Raw genomic sequence first — 18,244 nt, 5'->3', positions numbered from 1 at the left:
TGCCTATTCAACACTCCACTCCTCGCGCCAAATCAATCCTGCTGCACTCCGACTCCCATGCTCTGGAGATATACGTTATCCCCGCGACTACAGAGTGGTGAATATTTGAGATCGTTCACGTGAGAGCTACCCGTGAAACCGTCCAGTAGCTCGCGGGCCCAACCTTGCAACAAACACAAAGATCGCCGATCAACTCTCACCATACGAACCAAGACTAAGTGCCTCCCCCCCCCTGCCCCTCGCCTCCCCTTTTCTTTCTGCATTAATCGGTCTCAGCCTCCTCTCGGCGGCGAGGCCACGTTTCGGTAAGCGTGCGATGCCGGCATGCGGTTTGAACCGTTGGACCAACAGCTGGGCCAACGTTGAACGTTGCAAGTTCACCGGGGTTGGTGTGCGGTGTCGATGGACCTGAAGGGCGGCACCCGCACGCACGCACGTACACGTAAAAAGACAAAGATCCTCCATACAGCCTGAACAGACTGTCGGGGCAAGTGCTGTTAGCGAGCACTTACGAAGGCCGGCACGGCACACGCGGGGAGGGGGGGGGGTCAACACCACGCCCGGGCGCCTTTGTTTCCCGAGTGGCGACGTTGACACACACCACACCAGCATTCGAGGCTGAGTCGACCTAGGGAAGGCCCATGACCGGTTCAGATAATCGTGACTCGTGTTGGGAATGGAACTCGGGTCGTCGGGTTCGTAGCGCAGCGTAGCGCTAACCGCTACACTACCGCTGCCCAGACATACTGGGCCATGCAAATACTCCGTGGCCCAGTATGCTCGGACCCACGCTGAATTTGGATCATGACCAGCGCAGGATTAGGAGCCCCAATAAGGATTAGGAGCTGTAGGAATAACTCGCATACTTCAGACGCCGGCGAGTGCTGGATTCGAATACCGTTTCGGGTCAGAATGAGGAAAAACAAAAGTAACCGTTCTATTTAAGAAATATCTAAATATTTGGTGATGCTATACTGCTGCTGCTGCATTAGCTGTGGTGTGTACAAGCACAAATAACAAAAACAACTGGACAAAAAATAGTTTTTCTCCCTCCGTTTATGGCAGCGTGTTGAGTTTGAAAAAAAAACCCGTATAGAAATGTTTTTTGTGAATGGCTTGCAGTCAGTTGACGGCAGCGGTATTCAGGGGAGCGTCTGGGATGTGAGTAATCATCAGGAGTCTCTCCTCTTTACTGCATCCTGTAACAGTAATAAAAATACGTGCAAGATGTGATTTTCTAGGAAAAAACAAATCTATATACTACAATTCTCCAGACACCACCTTTTGCGTAGCATCATCACTCGTCTTCGTATCCAGCCCGCGCGCACTTTCCCCGCCTGATGATTGGAACAATTCGTGCGAAACAATGGGACGTGTGTCGTAGTGGGGGGGAGGTGGCAGGGAGGGACTTTGGAGACGCGGAATAAATCCGCGTGCCGTTTTTTTTCTCTCTCTCTCAATGATTTCCAGCGCCGCCACCGCCGCGGATTACAATGCATCGCACGGGATTGGGGTGACACGTGCGTTTGGCGGGTGCGGCGGTTGCACAAGGCCTCCTGGGTTTCTTGGCGTAGGTGGGACGAAAGCGCGGAGAGGAAAGGACGCGGGGGTTGAGTGACCCTTCGTGGGCGGGCAGGCGGGGAGGAACGCATCGATTGCAGCGTCGCCTTCATCGGGAGGTTTCGTCTTCTCCCGAGACTCGCGACGAGAGCGGCGCAAACGTCGCACGCTCGTCATTGGCACGGCTTGCCGCGTGCGCAATAACAGGGACAAGTTGGAATTTAATTATCGGAGCGCTGCCCTGCCAAAAAGGCAATTTCTGGCTTAGGGATAATCAGTGCGCGTGTTTTAACGAGGGGTGCGCACGTGAAGCGAAAAAAAATCCTAAAAGTCCGGGGGCCGGTAAACAACAAATCGGGTTTCAGTCGCGCAGAACAAATACTGTACGGGAGGATGCGCGGAGTTCTGCGAGCCAAGACCTAAACACGGCGAGCGTTTAAGCAGCGGCTACGGTAAAGGCGCAGCCCCGCAATTGCCCACTGTGGTGGGCGGTAGGTTCCTGTACTGGGAGAGAGCCCTCCACCCGCCCACCCCCCCCCCCCCCCCCGAGGCTATTTTCACTCTTTCTCTCTGTTCCACACGTGGCCACACTTTACCCCACGGCACATGGACCCTGCCGATCGGCTGTGGCGAACGCATTTATCGTGCTGGCCGGATGGAGCCGGATGGAGGAGGCGGTGGCGGGGGGAACGGAGGGGTGGGGGCAGGGAGCTTGACAAAAAACTTTGTGCGGTTTCGTCCGTTCATCCACCACACCAGGAATCAAATCGTATCGGTGACCTCTGGGTTGTAAGTCCAGTGCGCTGACCGTTACACCACTGTGGCAGCGTCCCGGTGGTGTACGCGCTTGTGTGTGTGTGTGTGTTCGTGTGTGTGTGTGTGGGGAGCTCGCTAACAGCACTTGCCCCTACAGTCTGTTAAGGTTATACGGGGGATCTTTATCTTTGTGTGGGGAGCGATAGTGTAGCGGTTAGCGCACTGCGCTATGAACCTGGCGACTCGGGTTCGATTCCCGCTCACGGCCAACACCAGTGACGATTATCTGAACCGGTCCCGGGCCTCCCCTAGGTCGACTCGGCCTCAAATGAGTACTTGGTGCGGTGTGTAAACATTGCCACTAGGGAGACAAAGGCGGTCGGGCGTGGTGCTGGCCACCCACCCCCTCGTGTACCAATCCGGCCTTCATAGGTGCTCGCTAACAGCACTTGCCCCTACAGTCTGTTAAGGCTATACGGGGGATTTTTGTCTTTTGTTCATGTGTGTGTGTGTGTTCATGTGTGTGTGTGTGTTCATGGAATGTAAGGTCGACTCGGCCTCAAATGGGTTCCCGGTGCGGTGTGTAAAAACATCGCCACTGGGGAGACAAAGGCGGCCGGGCGTGGTGCTGGCCACCCACCCACCCCCTCGGCTGCCGTGCCGGCCTCCATAGGTGCTCGCTATAACAGCACTTGCCCAGAAGGTCTGTTTAGGCAACATACAGGGAGAGCTTTATCTTTGTTACGAAGTAAAAACTTCAGAATCAGAAACTGCATATTTTCTAGGTACACAACACAAAACTAACTACTGTACTGCGTTCACATACACGCACGCACGGTGGTTCAGACGTGCGAGTGCGCGCGTTCTACTTTCCCGCAGATCTGCGAAATGTGGAATTTCTTTTGGCTCCAATCTGCGTGGCAGCACGAGGCCATGGCAGGAATGCTCTCTTTCTCCGCGCGCACACGCGCTCACGGAAAACTCACTCGCTCATCAATTCCCGCATGCGCGCGCAGTTTTGCCTTTTAACACACAAAGCAATCGCTGTGTAAAAAAAAAAAACCCCATCTGCTGCAAATGTTGTCGAAACTGGCTGTCTGACAGACGATCCACGAACCTGCAGCATCGTGACACGTGTTTGATAAGGCTGCCAGAAAACAAAACGCAAGACCGTTTTCTCGCCGGATTATAAGACGCTCCCGAGAGTATAGTGTCGATAAAGTTTTCCCCATCCGGTCACATGCACGCGCACACATGCGTACACCCACCAGATTACAAGACGCGCCTCCAACTTATATTTTTTTTGCGTCTCAAAATGCAGTGGGGACAGCGTGCATTAACATCCTGAAAATGCGGTATCTTTTAAGTCCATATATATATTTTTTAAGTAGAACCTTTCACTCAAGATTATTTCGACCATCATGTCCAGACGCGACCCAACGTTTGCGTGTTTTACGTGCGTTCTGTGTCTGTGCTTTTCGTGCGTGACGAGGACCACTGCCCAAAAGGGGCAGGTCATCCACCACCTGCCCCAGCTCGCCAGCCCTTCCCCTCGGCCTGTTCCAGGGTTTACGAGCCACGGCCTGGGGGTAGAATGGTTGAGGTGGCTTCTCCTTTTTTTATGAGACACCATCACTGCTTGCGGTTAAACATTTAACACCTAGGACGATATTCTATGGGTATCCCTGTAACAGTATGGGTCCTATGTAATTCTAGGGTCTGTGGATCTTAGTGTAATTCTCTCTTAAGTCTACGGATCTTCATCTAAATGCATGGGTATCTGCGTAAGCCTATTAGGATCTGTGTAAGTCTATGGGTCCCTGTGTATGTCAATGGGTCTCTGTGTAAGTCTATGGGTCTCTGTGTAAGTCAATGGGTCTCTGTGTAAGTCTATGGGTCTTTGTGTAAGTCTATGGGTCTCTGTGTAAGTCTTTGGGTCTCCGTGTCTTCTTCCTCCTGAGTTCTCTGCCTGGGGGCAGGGCCATGGCTCAAGTTCCCCGCCCTCCCCCCCATCCGTTTCGAGCCCGTCGCTCACAACACCACAACACCACACTCCACGCTCAGGTTTCCTCTTGCCCATCCGTGGCAGTGTTGTTTTGGTGACACCATCACCGGATGCAGACTACATTTATATTAATTCGTAAAGAACGATGAATCAAACTGTGGCAACCGCACAAACCGAGAGCACATGTTGACGGTTAAACTCTGCAATCTGGGAAGCCGATTGCGAAACGCAAGAAATTCAGTTAGAGAAAAAAAAATCCCATTCTGACATCTTGCCTCGTGACCGTGTTTACGTGGTTCGGCAACTCCGCGTCGTTCAACACATTCGACTCGTGATGTTTACTAATTTACAGCCCCCTTCTAGTCAATCCCCTGCTGGATGAAGGCCTCCCCATGCCCTTTGTCAGTCTTGGGGTATCGTTTGACCGTACGTGGCCACGGCGGTAAATGCTGGCCGACGGAGTGGGTGGGGGCCTGGTACTGGTTCAGACATCACTCGTCACTGGCGTTAGCCGTGGCTGGATATCTGGACGCTGGACGGCGGGTTCAGAGTGCGGCGTTGCTGCTCCACCCCTTGAGACAGATTGCGTCTGCAACTGGCTTGGGTTTCCCCATGACCGGTTTCAGTGGCGTCATCGTCATTAGCCAAGATCGATCAACTGTGAATGAAGGCCCCACAAACTTTCACGGTCCTGTGATGCAACAATCTGTCCGGCCCCTGCAATAGAAGGTGATCTCATCGCTCTATATCCTCTCAGGCACGTTCCCTCCCGGCCACGATGGACGCGAATGATTGTGGTGCACAATTTGACTCGTGTATCGCGAGCTAACAAAAAATCGATGGATTGGTGAATTGTTCCACCGCTGGTGCTCGCAAACAGCACTTGCCCTGACAGTCTGTGAAACAAAATAATTGATGGGTATCTGTGCGTGCGTGTGCGCGTGCTCGTGCAGTGCGCACGGCGTGGGCTGAGAGCGTCATCACGTGGCCGGGAGAGCAGCCCCTGCACCTGCATGGCGCTCGCGGTGATGCGGATTCGTACCACGGCGAGTCTCCGGCCCCGCCGCCGCCGCCGCCGCCGCCGCCGCCTCCACACTCCCGGCCACTGCCCCCCGCAACCGCCGCTCCCCCCCTCGCCCCCGCACCCCCCATGGACAGTGCCCCCGCACTGCCGGCCCCCCCCGGCCCCGCCGCCCTTCGACCCCCAGCCCCGCGAGGCCGCCAAGCGCGGAGCGGCCCGCCGAGCGACGCTCCCTCGGCTGCCGCGGGTCCCGGCGTCCCCGGCTCGTGGAGGCCCCCGCGCTGCTCCCCGTCCACGTCCCCCGGCGTCTCGTCCGCGTCGCCCTCGCTCTCGTCCTCGTCGGCGGCGTCGCCGTCGTCGCCGTCGTCGGCGTCGCCCAACTCCGTGCCGTCGTCGCCGACCCACGCCGGGCCGTGCCGGGGCACGCGCAGCCCCAAGGGGTCGCCGGCGCCGCCGCTCTCCCCCGACCCCTCCAAGCCGGATGACCTCAAAAAACGGTGAGCGGCGTGTGCCGTGGGTACACGCACAGGGGGCCCACGGGCTCAAAGGGGCCTCTGGGCGATGGGCCAATGAAGAGGAGGGACATTAAGACAGGGGTGGCAGCCGCCCTCCAGCATCGACGGAGCGATGCTCACGACTTTTGAGCGGAGCACCTGGCAGTTGAAGCACTTGGCGGCTTTGGCTCAAGCGGAGGTCACGCGCAGGCTGAGCAACGGGCAGTTACCCTGAGTGCGTTAATCTGTGACACGTGCACCTATCCAGTGGCCACCTGCCAACGGGACCTTCACCACTCCACGTGCTCTCAAAGTCCACCTATCCAGTCAAAAGCTGATTGCCGCGTGTTATCTGCACCTGGCTTTGGGGTTCCTCTCGATCAACTCAGCCTAAAATAAGGGTCCGGTGCGAGTGTCACAATGGACATCAGGTATTGGGGAGATTGCAAAAGCAGCCAGATGTAATTAGGTGTTGCTTTTCTGGTCACTTCACTCAATTATGTGCTGTCCCACCCTTAACAGGTGCTGTGCCTCCCTCAATAGGTGCTGTGTCACCCTCAATAGGTGCTGTGCCTCCCTCAATAGGTGCTGTGTCACCCTCAATAGGTGCTGTGTCACCCTCAATAGGTGCTGTGGCACCCTCAATAGGTGCTGTGTCACCCTCAAAAGGTGCTGTGTCACCCTCAATAGGTGCTGTGGCACCCTCAATAGATGCTGTGCCATCCTCAATAGGTGCTGTGCCTCCCTCAATAGGTGCTGTGTCACCCTCAATAGGTGCTGTGCCTCCCTCAATAGGTGCTGTGCCTCCCTCAATAGGTGCTGTGTCACCCTCAATAGGTGCTGTGTCACCCTCAATAGGTGCTGTGTCACCCTCAATAGGTGCTGTGCCTCCCTCAATAGGTGCTGTGCCTCCCTCAATAGGTGCTGTGTCACCCTCAATAGGTGCTGTGTCACCCTCAATAGGTGCTGTGCCTCCCTCAATAGGTGCTGTGTCACCCTCAATAGGTGCTGTGCCTCCCTCAATAGGTGCTGTGGCACCCTCAATAGGTGCTGTGTCACCCTCAATAGGTGCTGCGTCACCCTCAATAGGTGCTGTGCCTCCCTCAATAGGTGCTGTGTCACCCTCAATAGGTGCTGTGCCTCCCTCAATAGGTGCTGTGCCTCCCTCAATAGGTGCTGTGCCTCCCTCAATAGGTGCTGTGGCACCCTCAATAGGTGCTGTGTCACCCTCAATAGGTGCTGTGCCTCCCTCATTAGGTGCTGTGGCACCCTCAATAGGTGCTGTGTCACCCTCAATAGGTGCTGTGCCTCCCTCAATAGGTGCTGTGCCTCCCTCAATAGGTGCTGTGGCACCCTCAATAGGTGCTGTGTCACCCTCAATAGGTGCTGTGCCTCCCTCAATAGGTGCTGTGCCTCCCTCAATAGGTGCTGTGGCACCCTCAATAGGTGCTGTGTCACCCTCAATAGGTGCTGTGTCACCCTCAATAGGTGCTGTGGCACCCTTAACAGGTGCTGTGTCACCCTCAATAGGTGCTGTGTCACCCTCAATAGGTGCTGTGCCTCCCTCAATAGGTGCTGTGCCTCCCTCAATAGGTGCTGTGGCACCCTCAATAGGTGCTGTGCCTCCCTCAATAGGTGCTGTGCCTCCCTCAATAGGTGCTGTGCCTCCCTCAATAGGTGCTGTGGCACCCTCAATAGGTGCTGTGTCACCCTCAATAGGTGCTGTGCCTCCCTCATTAGGTGCTGTGGCACCCTCAATAGGTGCTGTGTCACCCTCAATAGGTGCTGTGCCTCCCTCAATAGGTGCTGTGCCTCCCTCAATAGGTGCTGTGGCACCCTCAATAGGTGCTGTGTCACCCTCAATAGGTGCTGTGCCTCCCTCAATAGGTGCTGTGCCTCCCTCAATAGGTGCTGTGGCACCCTCAATAGGTGCTGTGTCACCCTCAATAGGTGCTGTGTCACCCTCAATAGGTGCTGTGGCACCCTTAACAGGTGCTGTGTCACCCTCAATAGGTGCTGTGTCACCCTCAATAGGTGCTGTGGCACCCTTAACAGGTGCTGTGGCACCCTCAATGGGCGCTGTGCCGTCCTTAATGGGAGCTTGCTAAATGTAATTTCCCCACAGATGCTTGTCTCTCGTAGGTATCGCTGAACACTGGTGATTCGCAACCGTTGATATTTGACACATTCACGAAGCCGCAGTGTGGCATGGACCCACACACAAAAACAAGGATGTGCTCATCATTTAAAACGCGTAAAGTTCCATCGTTTCTTGACCGCGTTGCGATCAACGTGCGCTTTCTTCAATCGATGAGACTTGCAGGTTGTTTTATTTGGGGTTGCTGTCATTCGTAATGTTTTATAATTGGCCGGAACGTTTTTCCAATCTTCACCGTTTCCCATTAAAGCAGTACATAGTGACCCACCCCAGCTTCATCATTATCATCATTATTATTCACTGACGACGTTGTGGGGGGGGGGGGGGGGTGGAGTTGGCAGGGGGGGGGGGGCTGTGTGGGTGCAAGGGGAGAAGGGAGAGAAAATATCCGTGAATTAAGCTTAACGGGGGGGGGGGGGGGTGGGGGTGATGATTGGAGCTAAGAACGTGATCCACTTCTTATTCGATTGACGGGGATATTTAAATTCCCCTTACGGATGAAAGGAGCAGCCGAGAAGAACGAGGAGCCATTCGAAGCGCTGCCCTCTTTGTCGCACTAATGATTGACGTCAGTCAGATTCTCTCTTGCTCAGAGTTCAACCACCGGGTGTCAGCTAGGGCTGAACCATTTGGTGGAAAATATTTAATTGCGATTTTTCTGACAGATATTGCGTTTCGATTAGCGATTACATTTTTTTAAGTCAAGCTTCAGTTCAATATTCACTGTGTAATAGAAAAAAACACGTGATGGAGCATTACCACGTGATACCATCAAAATATGAACTGCTCTATATATTCTAATGCAAGGATGAGAACTTAAAAGCTATGAATTGCTTCCAACACGTATTTATTAAAATGTTTTAATTGAAATAGAACAATCAAACATATAACAATTGTTAAGTTAAATAAATAAAGCTATAATAATAATAAAAAATAAAGCAATTCCAATAAGAAAGTAATAGGACTTTTCAAATCGTGAAAAATCGCCGCCTTTGCGATTTACTAATTGCATTGTTTCAAAATTCGATTTGAAATCGATTAATCGTTCAGCCCTAGTGTCAGCTGCCTACCGTATGGATCAGTTTGGGATGTATTTTTTAAATAATTAATTACATTTCAATGGATCCGTTCGGATCTCTCGCAGGCCATGTCTGCCTTTAGTGTTAAAGAGTGGCACGTGGAAGTGGATATCACGGAGCTACGTCTGAAGTCCCTTTAAGTGACCTCTGGTCCACACAGTTGAGGGCAGCACTTTCCCACTCGCCCTGCCCCTGAGAGGAATGTTCACCGCACGACGGTCAAACCCATCTTTAGAATTCTCAGGGCCGGAATTTCGCATAATTCATCGCAGAACCAGATTTATTGCGATGGTTATTGCGTGCGCCTGCACTGACAATCATCAACTCGACGCATGTGAGAACCCGGTTGAATCACAGATGGCCAAAGCTTGGATTCGAACCCAGGATGCCGACGCTGGCGTCTCGGTGGTCCGACCTCTGAGCCACCCGTGCACTTTTAGAGGGCGCGTTTTAACAGCGGCACCGCGCTCTTGCCGTGGGGTTTATGCTGCCGAGCGGTGAAAATAACTCGAAACGAGAAATTCCCACGAGCCTGATAGGGCCCTGTCCATTGTGACCTCGAGCCAGCAGCCTGGCGCCGTTTGCAGGCAGTGCGGAGCAGCGGTGGAGAGAGCGCGTGGCAACCACGATAAGCAAACGTCGTTCGCCCCGCGGACGGCGCGCTGAGGTCACTCCGCTCGTGGTTAAACGCGCGCCGTTTCGCGTGGGATATTCGTCATGCAAGCGAATCGTGACGGGGGGGGGGGGGCGGGGGGCGGGGGGGCGGGGGGCAAAGCGCACACGTGCCGCGAGTTCCCGCGTGGGTGGCGGGTGGCGTTTGACCGTGATGCATCCTGTCCCCGAGGCGTCGCGTCCCCCACCACCCCCCCCGCGGTGCGACAGTGGCCGCGTGTTCCTGTCCCTGCCGTCCTCTGACGCTGCTCCGTGCGTTTGTCCCCCCTCGTGTGTGTGTTTTTTTGTTGTTGTTGTTACAGCGCCGGCACGCGGGAGGCGCACAACAAGCTGGAGAAGCACAGGTGAGCGGAGCGGTGGGGGAATGGGGGGTAGTGCACACCTGCGTCGGCGGGTTTGCCGCCTTTCGCGGCGGCGCACGAGCTACGAATGGCTAAAAGCTTCTTCTTCTTCTTCTTGTCGTACGGCTGCTGATGTGGATGCTACACCCAGGTGGTCATGCACGGATAACCGTGTCATCAGGAGCAGCGGAGTAGCGTGTTTGTGGGTCCGTCGGGGCGTTGCGTCGTTGTACCGTTTCCGCGCTCTGTTCCGGATGACCGCAGTCGCACACCGGCTGTGAGAGTTTTTAATTTGTACAAAGCGAAAAACCTCACATTCGTCGACAACAACGGCCCCCGAAGAGAATAACGTGTGCAGTGCAATCGGTTTTTGGGAAGTGGCTCTCGTTCGTGTACGGAGAGGGGCAGCTGTTGCAGAAGGGCCATTCTCTGAAACATCACCTATTTATACGTTTTATATTTCTACCTCGCTTCGAGCAGTGGCTGTCAAGAAAGGCCCACTTCCCGAAATGAGGGCAGTTTCCACAAAAATCTTCCCTGCACGCAATAAAAGTCCTGGTTTTTTTTTTGTCAGCTGCGTAACAAGTCGCCAACCGGGACGGCATTGTGAGATGTCTTCTTCATCTCCCGACCGATACATTCCAGTCATTTGTACTTGAGAGGTGGCAACCTTAGTGGGGCCGATAGCCACGACCGCCTTACCGAGCTCTGTCGATGGCTCGCGGAGGTGCGAGCCCGCTATCGGAAGACGGCGCTGCCAGGTTTGTGCTTTTTGAAAAAAAACGATCACCTGCCATGACCGACCTGGCGACCTGGCCTTGACTCCGGGCCACAGCTAACATCGGCGGCAAGCGCTTATATCTGAACTGGACGCGGAAGAAGCCTCCTTCGTCAACCCGCACCGAAGCAGCTTGGCGAAGTGTGATCAAAACAACCCCGTTGGCGCACGTGGCATGGGGGGGGGGGGGCCTTTGTCCGGCATTGGACTGGATTGACAAAGGGGCTTTACATTTTTTTCATAAAAAATCCTCACCGGCTGGTGAGGATGCCCTTATCTGTTGGTATGGGTGGGGGGCCATCGGCGGGAGGGTGCGGGGCTGATGGGGGGTAAATGCGGGCTGCCGGACGCAATAGTTATTTAAACGTGTGCAAGCCCATAATGTCAAGTTCTACGAGCCGAGCGACATCCAGACTATTCGGCGTCACGAGTGAAACGCGCGATTACCCCGCGAGTCGCGTGTGATCGCTTAAACGTGGACAGCAGCGTCACATGCCTGTCCTACCTGAATGAAAAAAAAAATCGAGGCCATTTATAATTCTGCAGCGGTTAAAGCCTGCGTTCAGAATCGTGCCCCGTGACCAAATCACCCTGATTTGCGCACAATCTCATCGGACCTTGGAAGCTAAGCAGGTATGAGCCCGGTTAATACTTGGGGTTGATGGTGACTAGGGCTTGCCAGGTGTTGTAGGGTGTGGGCTGCGAGGTGTGGCCAGGGGATGGCAGTGTTTGGTGGGGTTTCCTCCAGGTCCCCCCCCCACCCCCGGCTTACTCAAACATGAATCCAAACTCTCGTTCGTGGAACTGGCAAAAACATCCCAATGTGGTAGGCCCCCTTCCAAAATTATCTTGAGACTCATTCCTGATTGGATATATAATAATAACAACAACAGCGAGCGTGACAATTTCCTGGAAATGTCTGCGCAGCTATTTCTTAGCTGCCGACGCAAAAGCGACAACAAAGAGGAATCCTCAAAAACATTGACGGGCCATTATGAACGTTGGCAGGACCCTCCTGAAAAGGAGTCATGGGACTCAGTCGAGGCTTTCCCGAGTGTCCGAGATTGTTTACATATTTGTTTCAGGTTCAAATTGACACTGTTAAGTCGTTTGCCCTCGGCGGCTTGAGTGTTTAACAAGCGAGCTGGGTCGAGCCGGACGGCTCCTGTCCACAGCGGTTTGCTCTGCCCGCTCCCACCGGCCGGGCCGTCAAAGTAACGCTGCCTCTGTACACATGGCTGGTTTATTCATGAGACCCCATACTGGGCGTGGGAATGATCGAGATACGGGCTTTGTTAATGTAACTTTTTCAACATCGATAATCACGTGTAAAATGGAAAAAAAAATGCTCAAAAAAATCAAGTCGATTATCGGTTTACTGACCGTCACCAACCTGCACGCACCAGAGTAGCGAAGTATGGTCAAACAAGCCCCGTGACTGACACGCCTTGGTAAGGCGTTCATCCAGAAGTGGACTGACGGACGGCCGCACGAATTTAACATAGATTGTGTATGTAATTGGGTTGTTGCATGACCAGTGCCGTATTAACGTCTGCCGACATGACATCACGAGAGGAGGCAAGCACACCACCGATTTTGTTATGCAGCCGATCGGAAAATGGAGTTTCAGATCCCTGGTGCAAACGACGGACGTGCGTTCGTGTGTGCGTGTGCGTGCGCGTGCGTGGGTATCTGCAGGCGGGCTCAGCTAAAGGAGAGCTTCGAGGCGCTCAAAAGGAACGTGCCCAACATGGGCACCAAGAAGACGTCCAACCTCGACATCCTGCGCGGCTCGCTCAAGTACATACAGGTGGACATTGGCTCGCAGCAGCCCCCTCGCGTCCGCACAGCCCCCCGCAACCCCACATACACAGTGCCCTGCATCCCCGCATCCCCAGATCCACACGTACCCGCATCTCCGCATCTCCACGTTCCCACATCCCCACAGCATCTGGACATCCTCGCATCCCCACATCCCCCCCCCACCCCCCCGTGGTGCCCTGGCCCCTCCGGTGAACCGCGACTAACTCCTGGTGCAATTGCACCGCCTGCAAGCGCTCGGTTGCTACTCAACTGATGCCGCCCACGCATCGACACAACCCTGTTTTGGAGGTCCGGAGGGCAGACGTGTCGACGGAGTTTGACGGAGTTGTCGCGTCCTTGTTGGCTGGGTGTGGTTGTCGAGATTCTACAGCCGTGAGCGGTTAAAAGGCCGCCTGTGTTTGCGGCTGTCTGGAGTCTCTCTGGTGTTGCGATTGTTCGCCCGTGTCGGAGCTGTAAGGGACTCTGCGACTGCGCGCGTGTTGTTGTTGGGAGTTGAGCATCTGTGCGGATGTGGAGGCATTGTGCGTGCGTACACGCGCGCGCGCGCTTTTGGGAATCTCGCCCCTGTTGCAGTTGCTGTTGCAGTTTTTTGGGCATCAGTTGCTTGCGGGTGCTAGCCGTCCCGTGGTATCTGCTGATTGCAATTGAAAGAAGACACCTGTGTGGTGCAGTCGTTGGTGGGCTTCGTGTTTACTGCGGCTGCAGGGGTGATAGCTGCGTGCGGTTGTCAGGGACCTCGCTCAGCCGGGCGGTGATGGCCACTCACACCTGCAATGCAGCACTGCGGAGCTGTGGGATTGGTGGATCGCGCACAAATGTTGTGAAACTATTCCCGTGGGCGTCGAGGATGGAGCCCGCGTACCCTGGCTCGCCAGGAAAGGGGCGGTACAGCAAAATGCAGACCTCCACCCGTTCCACCTGTGTGGGGATACAGCGTTGCCGCCTCGCACGTGTAAACACTCATTAATTGGCCGATAATAACCACCCTAATCTGGTCGTGGACCACAGAGCTTTGGGGGGAGAGTGGGGGGGGGGGGGAGCTTTTGGCGCTGGCCCACCGCCTGGCCGCTGGTCCGCGATTCCTGCCGACCTCTCTCCTCGAGCACGAGCGGCTACAGCGCGGTTGAAACCATGACACGATATTGCTTCTCGTGGACGATAAAAAAAAAATTGCAGTTCTTGCACGGTGGCCGGAAGCCTTGTTTTGTTTGCGGTCGTCAGGGTTCTCGCCCGTGTCAAGCGGTGTGCGCGTGGTTGTCCGGCGTCCGCTGTCGGGGAATGCGATCGTTCTGAGTCACGCGGCTGTGCGGTTAAAGCCCCAAGCCTCTGCGGTTATTGGGAATGTCGCCGATTCGGGCTGCTGCTCGCGATCGTTGGGACCGTTGTTGCAACGCAAGCAATCGCCTCCTCCGTGGGCCAAGTGGCAATGACGACATTGATGGTGGTGGTGATGATGACAAATATGATGACGGTGGTGGTGTGATGGTGGTGGTTATAATATTGGGCGTCACCGGCCAATTAACGGCATGTGTGTGTTGCAAGCGGTGCGTGGGGTGCTACATTCACGATCACCCAGCTTCCACCCCCGCCACCCCCATCATCATCTCGCGATGATGATAATGACGATGAAACGTTTACCACATTTACCCAGTCGCACGCCTACTAATGTGTTACCATACAAGACACACGGCGGGGGTTCGCAATTGTTTTTGTTAATGACGTGAGGTTTTAGAACGAAAAACTCATGACGGACTGCATTGATAACGGTGTTCGACATTTATGCAGGAAAGTCACACTTTTCAGTCTCGAAAATCTCCGTTTCAAGAGGTTCCTGCTTTTGGAATGTTTGGCCAATGCCATTAAGTAATGGGTGTTTTGGTACAAAAAAAACACACACACTTAAGTCACTTTTTCACAAACTATCATTGACATTTTAAGAATGTGTATTTGCTTCTGGGTGTCTGCTCTGCTAAAAACTGTTCATTAATGAACTTAAAACGATCCACTGTACAGTGGAGGCTGTGGCCAAATCCGCAATGCCCCTACTACCTTCGTTATAACTCGGAATATTAAGTGGATTGACGACCACGATGCATATCAGGTGTTATAGGCTGGGGAGGGGGGGGGTCACGTGGTCGGTCGCATAGTGCAGTTCAGAAATAAGTAATTGTTGTACTGCACTTCTATACCCCCCCCCCACCACCACATCTATGCTCCCCGTCTCGATCAAGCCGCCACTCGTCAGTGACGATGACGCATTGTCAACTAACCACGACAACCAGCACAGCGTGGGGAGGGGGTTGGGGTGTGGTGGGTGGTGGCGACGATGGTGCTAAAGTGCACCTAGCCTGGCACAAGCGCCGTGTTCACGTCACCGCCACTTAGTGGCGGACGCCGGTTGTTGTTGCAGTCGTGACGACGATTGTAATGCATCAGGTGTAGGTCGTGATGGTGGTAATGATAGTGATGGTAATGATGATAGTGGTAACAGCTGAGGTGATGATGGTGGTGGATAGTGATGGTAATGATGATAGTGGTAACAGCTGAGGTGATGATGGTGGTGGATAGTGATGGTAATGATGATAGTGGTAACAGCTGAGGTGAAGGTGGTGGTGGATAGTGATGGTAATGATGATAGTGGTAACAGCTGAGGTTGATGGTGGTGGTGATTGCGGGAATGATGCTGGTGAAATGAGTGCTAATGATGATGGTATAATATTGGTGGTGGTAATAGTTGTGATGGTGGTAAGTGGTGGTGGTGATGATGACGTGGACGAAGAGGGGTGTCGGGGGGTGAGGAGGGGGGTGAGGAGGGGGAGTGATAGTGGTGGGGGGGTTGGTGAACAGGAGACGAGAGGAGGTCGCGGTGGGTGGGGTGATGGGGGCATCTCGGCCATGTGAGTCGCGCCCACGTGGCCGCGTGTGTGAGTGTGGGTAGGCGGTGCACATCGTGTGTCCGCGTGTGTGTGGGGGACGGTGCCGGATTAAACTCAGTGCGGGGCCTGTAGCAAATGTTCTAAAGGGGCCCTATATATAAAAAAAACCACCCCAACAAATATGAAAACACATACATTTTGTAACTTGCATAGTAAAGTAAGTGTATTTTTTTCATTCGCTATACAGCTGGATAACACGACAAATCGCTAGCCCTAAACACCCTAGTCGTTCGTAAAAGTTGAAGGCGGTATAGTACTATAGTAATAGAGCAAGTGCAGAATCACTGAACCAGAATTGATAGCTTGAAAACATTTAGAGCGGGGCCCTTGAAAGTGCGGGGCCCGTAGCTACTACATATGTAGCTACTTGTGCTGCTAGGATAATCCGGCACTGCTGCTGGGATGTTTAATATCAGCACTGTGGAGACAAAGGCGGCCGGGCGTGGTGCTGGCCACCCACCCACCCCCTCGTGTGCCGTCCCGGCCTTTCCAGATGCTCGCTAACAGCACTTGCCCCAACAGCCTTGGGCTTGTTTAAAGGCTACTTGGGGTGAGGGGGGATCTTTATCTTTGTGGGTGTGTGTGTGTGTTCGTGGTGGTTTAGTGGTTTAAGCGCACAGTGTTACCAACTCGGCGACCTAAATTCTATTCGTGGCCGCAGCTAAAATCAGCGACGATTATCTGAACGGATCATGGCGCCCCCACGTGTAGTTTTACACTATGTAACACGATTTCTGTTCCTTGGTAGTAAGTGTTATTTTCTAATTGCGTATGCCTCAAAAGTATAGAAAATGGTGCTATTATTCCCCATCAACTTTGCTTTTGTGACCAGGACTTTACGTGAAGGTATGACCACAAATGCACACCACGTTTTCTCATTGAAAACAAGTACATTTCAAAATATCACTGTCCTGGTCACAAAAGCAAAGTTTGTGGGGAATCATAGCCATTTTCTGGACTTTTGAGGCATAAGCAATTAGAAAATAACACTACCCAGGAATGTTTTTTGTGTGTTTGTTACACAGTGTTATCACTGTGTAACTAACAAATAAACTGGGGAGACAAAGGCGGTCGCGGAAGTGGTTCTGGCCCAACAAACCACTCGTGCTCTGTGGCGACCCTTTTAACGCCACGTGCGTTCAAACTGTTCAAGTCTCCGCCGGCATGCGTGGGGCAAATCTTTGGCGTTATGAATGGGCGTGGTGGTGGTGGCGCTGATGTGGAAGGCATTGGCCGAGAGGTCAGTTGTGGCCCGAGTTTTCGATTCTCGCTCACGGCCAACGAGAGTGACGACAATTTGGTACTGGGGGGCGGGGGGGGAGCTCCTCATCCTCCCCTAAGTCGACTCAAGCGGTGTGTAAACATCGCCACGAGGGAGACAAAGGCGGCCGGGCGAGGGTTCTGACCACTAATATCCCCCGTGTAGCCTTAACAGACTGTTGGGGCAAGTGCTGTTAGCGAGCAGCTATGAAGGCCGACACGGCACACGAGGGGGTGGGCCACCAACCACGCCCGGCCGCCTTTGTCTTCCCAGTGGCTATGTTTTTACACACCGCACTTAGGTACTCATTGGAGGCTGAGTCGACCTAGGGGAGGCCCGGGACCGATGCAGATACTCGTCACCGGCGTTGGCCATTTGAGAGCGTGAATCGAACTCGGGTCGCCGGGTTCGTAGCGCAGCGCGTAGCTTCTAACCGCAACACCATCGCTCCCCGTGGGTTCAGGCCACAACCCCCACCCCTTCTTCCCGTGCCTTGACAAGCGCTCGGCGACCATCACTTGCCCCAACAACTCTGTTGAGGCTACAGGGGCGGGGTTATAATCTATCTTTTTTTTCGTGTGCGTGTTGGTGGCGTCAGCCTTCTTCGATAGGCGGCCACGTGCTCGCGTCCACGTGGCGCGCAGAGCAGCTGACTCGGGTGTCTTGGGTGCGCCCGCATGCACAGTGGTGGTGGTGTTATTAATCACTCACACGCACCCTGGTCGTTCAACAGACTCGTAAACAACTCCACCCCACACCTACTTCAACTATCGAGCGTGCGTGTGTCCGTGCGTACACGTGCGTACACGTGGAGAGGGGTGTTTCGTGGGTTCGCCGCGCCGCGAAACCCAGTCTGCAACCTGGGTTCGATTGATTTGAACCTTGTCCTGGGGCCCCTCGCCTAGGTCGACTCGGCCTCAAATGAGTACCTGGTGCGGTGGTGTGTAAACATCGCCACAGGGGAGACAAAGGCGGCTGAGCGTGGTGATGGCCATCCGTCCTCCACGTGCGCTGTTCCGCCCTTCGTGCTCGCAAACAGCACTTACCACAACAGTCCGTTAAGGCTATACGGGGGATATTTGTCTTTGTTACAGTGTGCGTACTCGTATTGTCGACTCAGCCTCAAATGAGTACTTGGTGCGGTGTGTAAACATCGCCACTGGGGAGACAAAGGCGGTCGGGCGTGGTGCTCGCCACCCACCCCCTCGTGTACCGTTCCGGCCTTCATAGGTGCTCGCTAACAGCACTTGCCCCTACAGTCTGTTAAGGCTATACGGGGGATCTTTTTTTTGTTCTCGTATGGAGAGGGTGCCTACTGTACGTGTGTGTTGCACGTGGTCACATCATTACGCGTGGTCA

General features: G+C 54.1%; 1 protein-coding gene across 1 annotated transcript in view; it reads left to right on the top strand.

The window, feature by feature from the left end:
* LOC116939162 (uncharacterized) overlaps positions 1–18,244 on the top strand; it is a 58,260-nt gene that overhangs the window by 18,771 nt on the left and 21,245 nt on the right. Inside the window, exons 2-4 of the mRNA XM_032947230.2 lie at positions 5,275–5,839; positions 10,048–10,089; positions 12,563–12,674. Of these exons, the coding sequence (XP_032803121.2) occupies positions 5,275–5,839; positions 10,048–10,089; positions 12,563–12,674 (719 nt within the window). The remainder of the gene's footprint in view (positions 1–5,274; positions 5,840–10,047; positions 10,090–12,562; positions 12,675–18,244) is intronic.

Source organism: Petromyzon marinus, chromosome 5, assembly GCF_048934315.1.
Source record: "Petromyzon marinus isolate PM22_M1 ecotype Great Lakes invasive population chromosome 5, UKy_Petmar_22M1.pri1.0, whole genome shotgun sequence".
NCBI lineage: Eukaryota > Metazoa > Chordata > Hyperoartia > Petromyzontiformes > Petromyzontidae > Petromyzon > Petromyzon marinus.
Note: the sequence above shows the minus strand (reverse complement) of the source record. Positions and strands in the feature narration are given on the sequence as shown.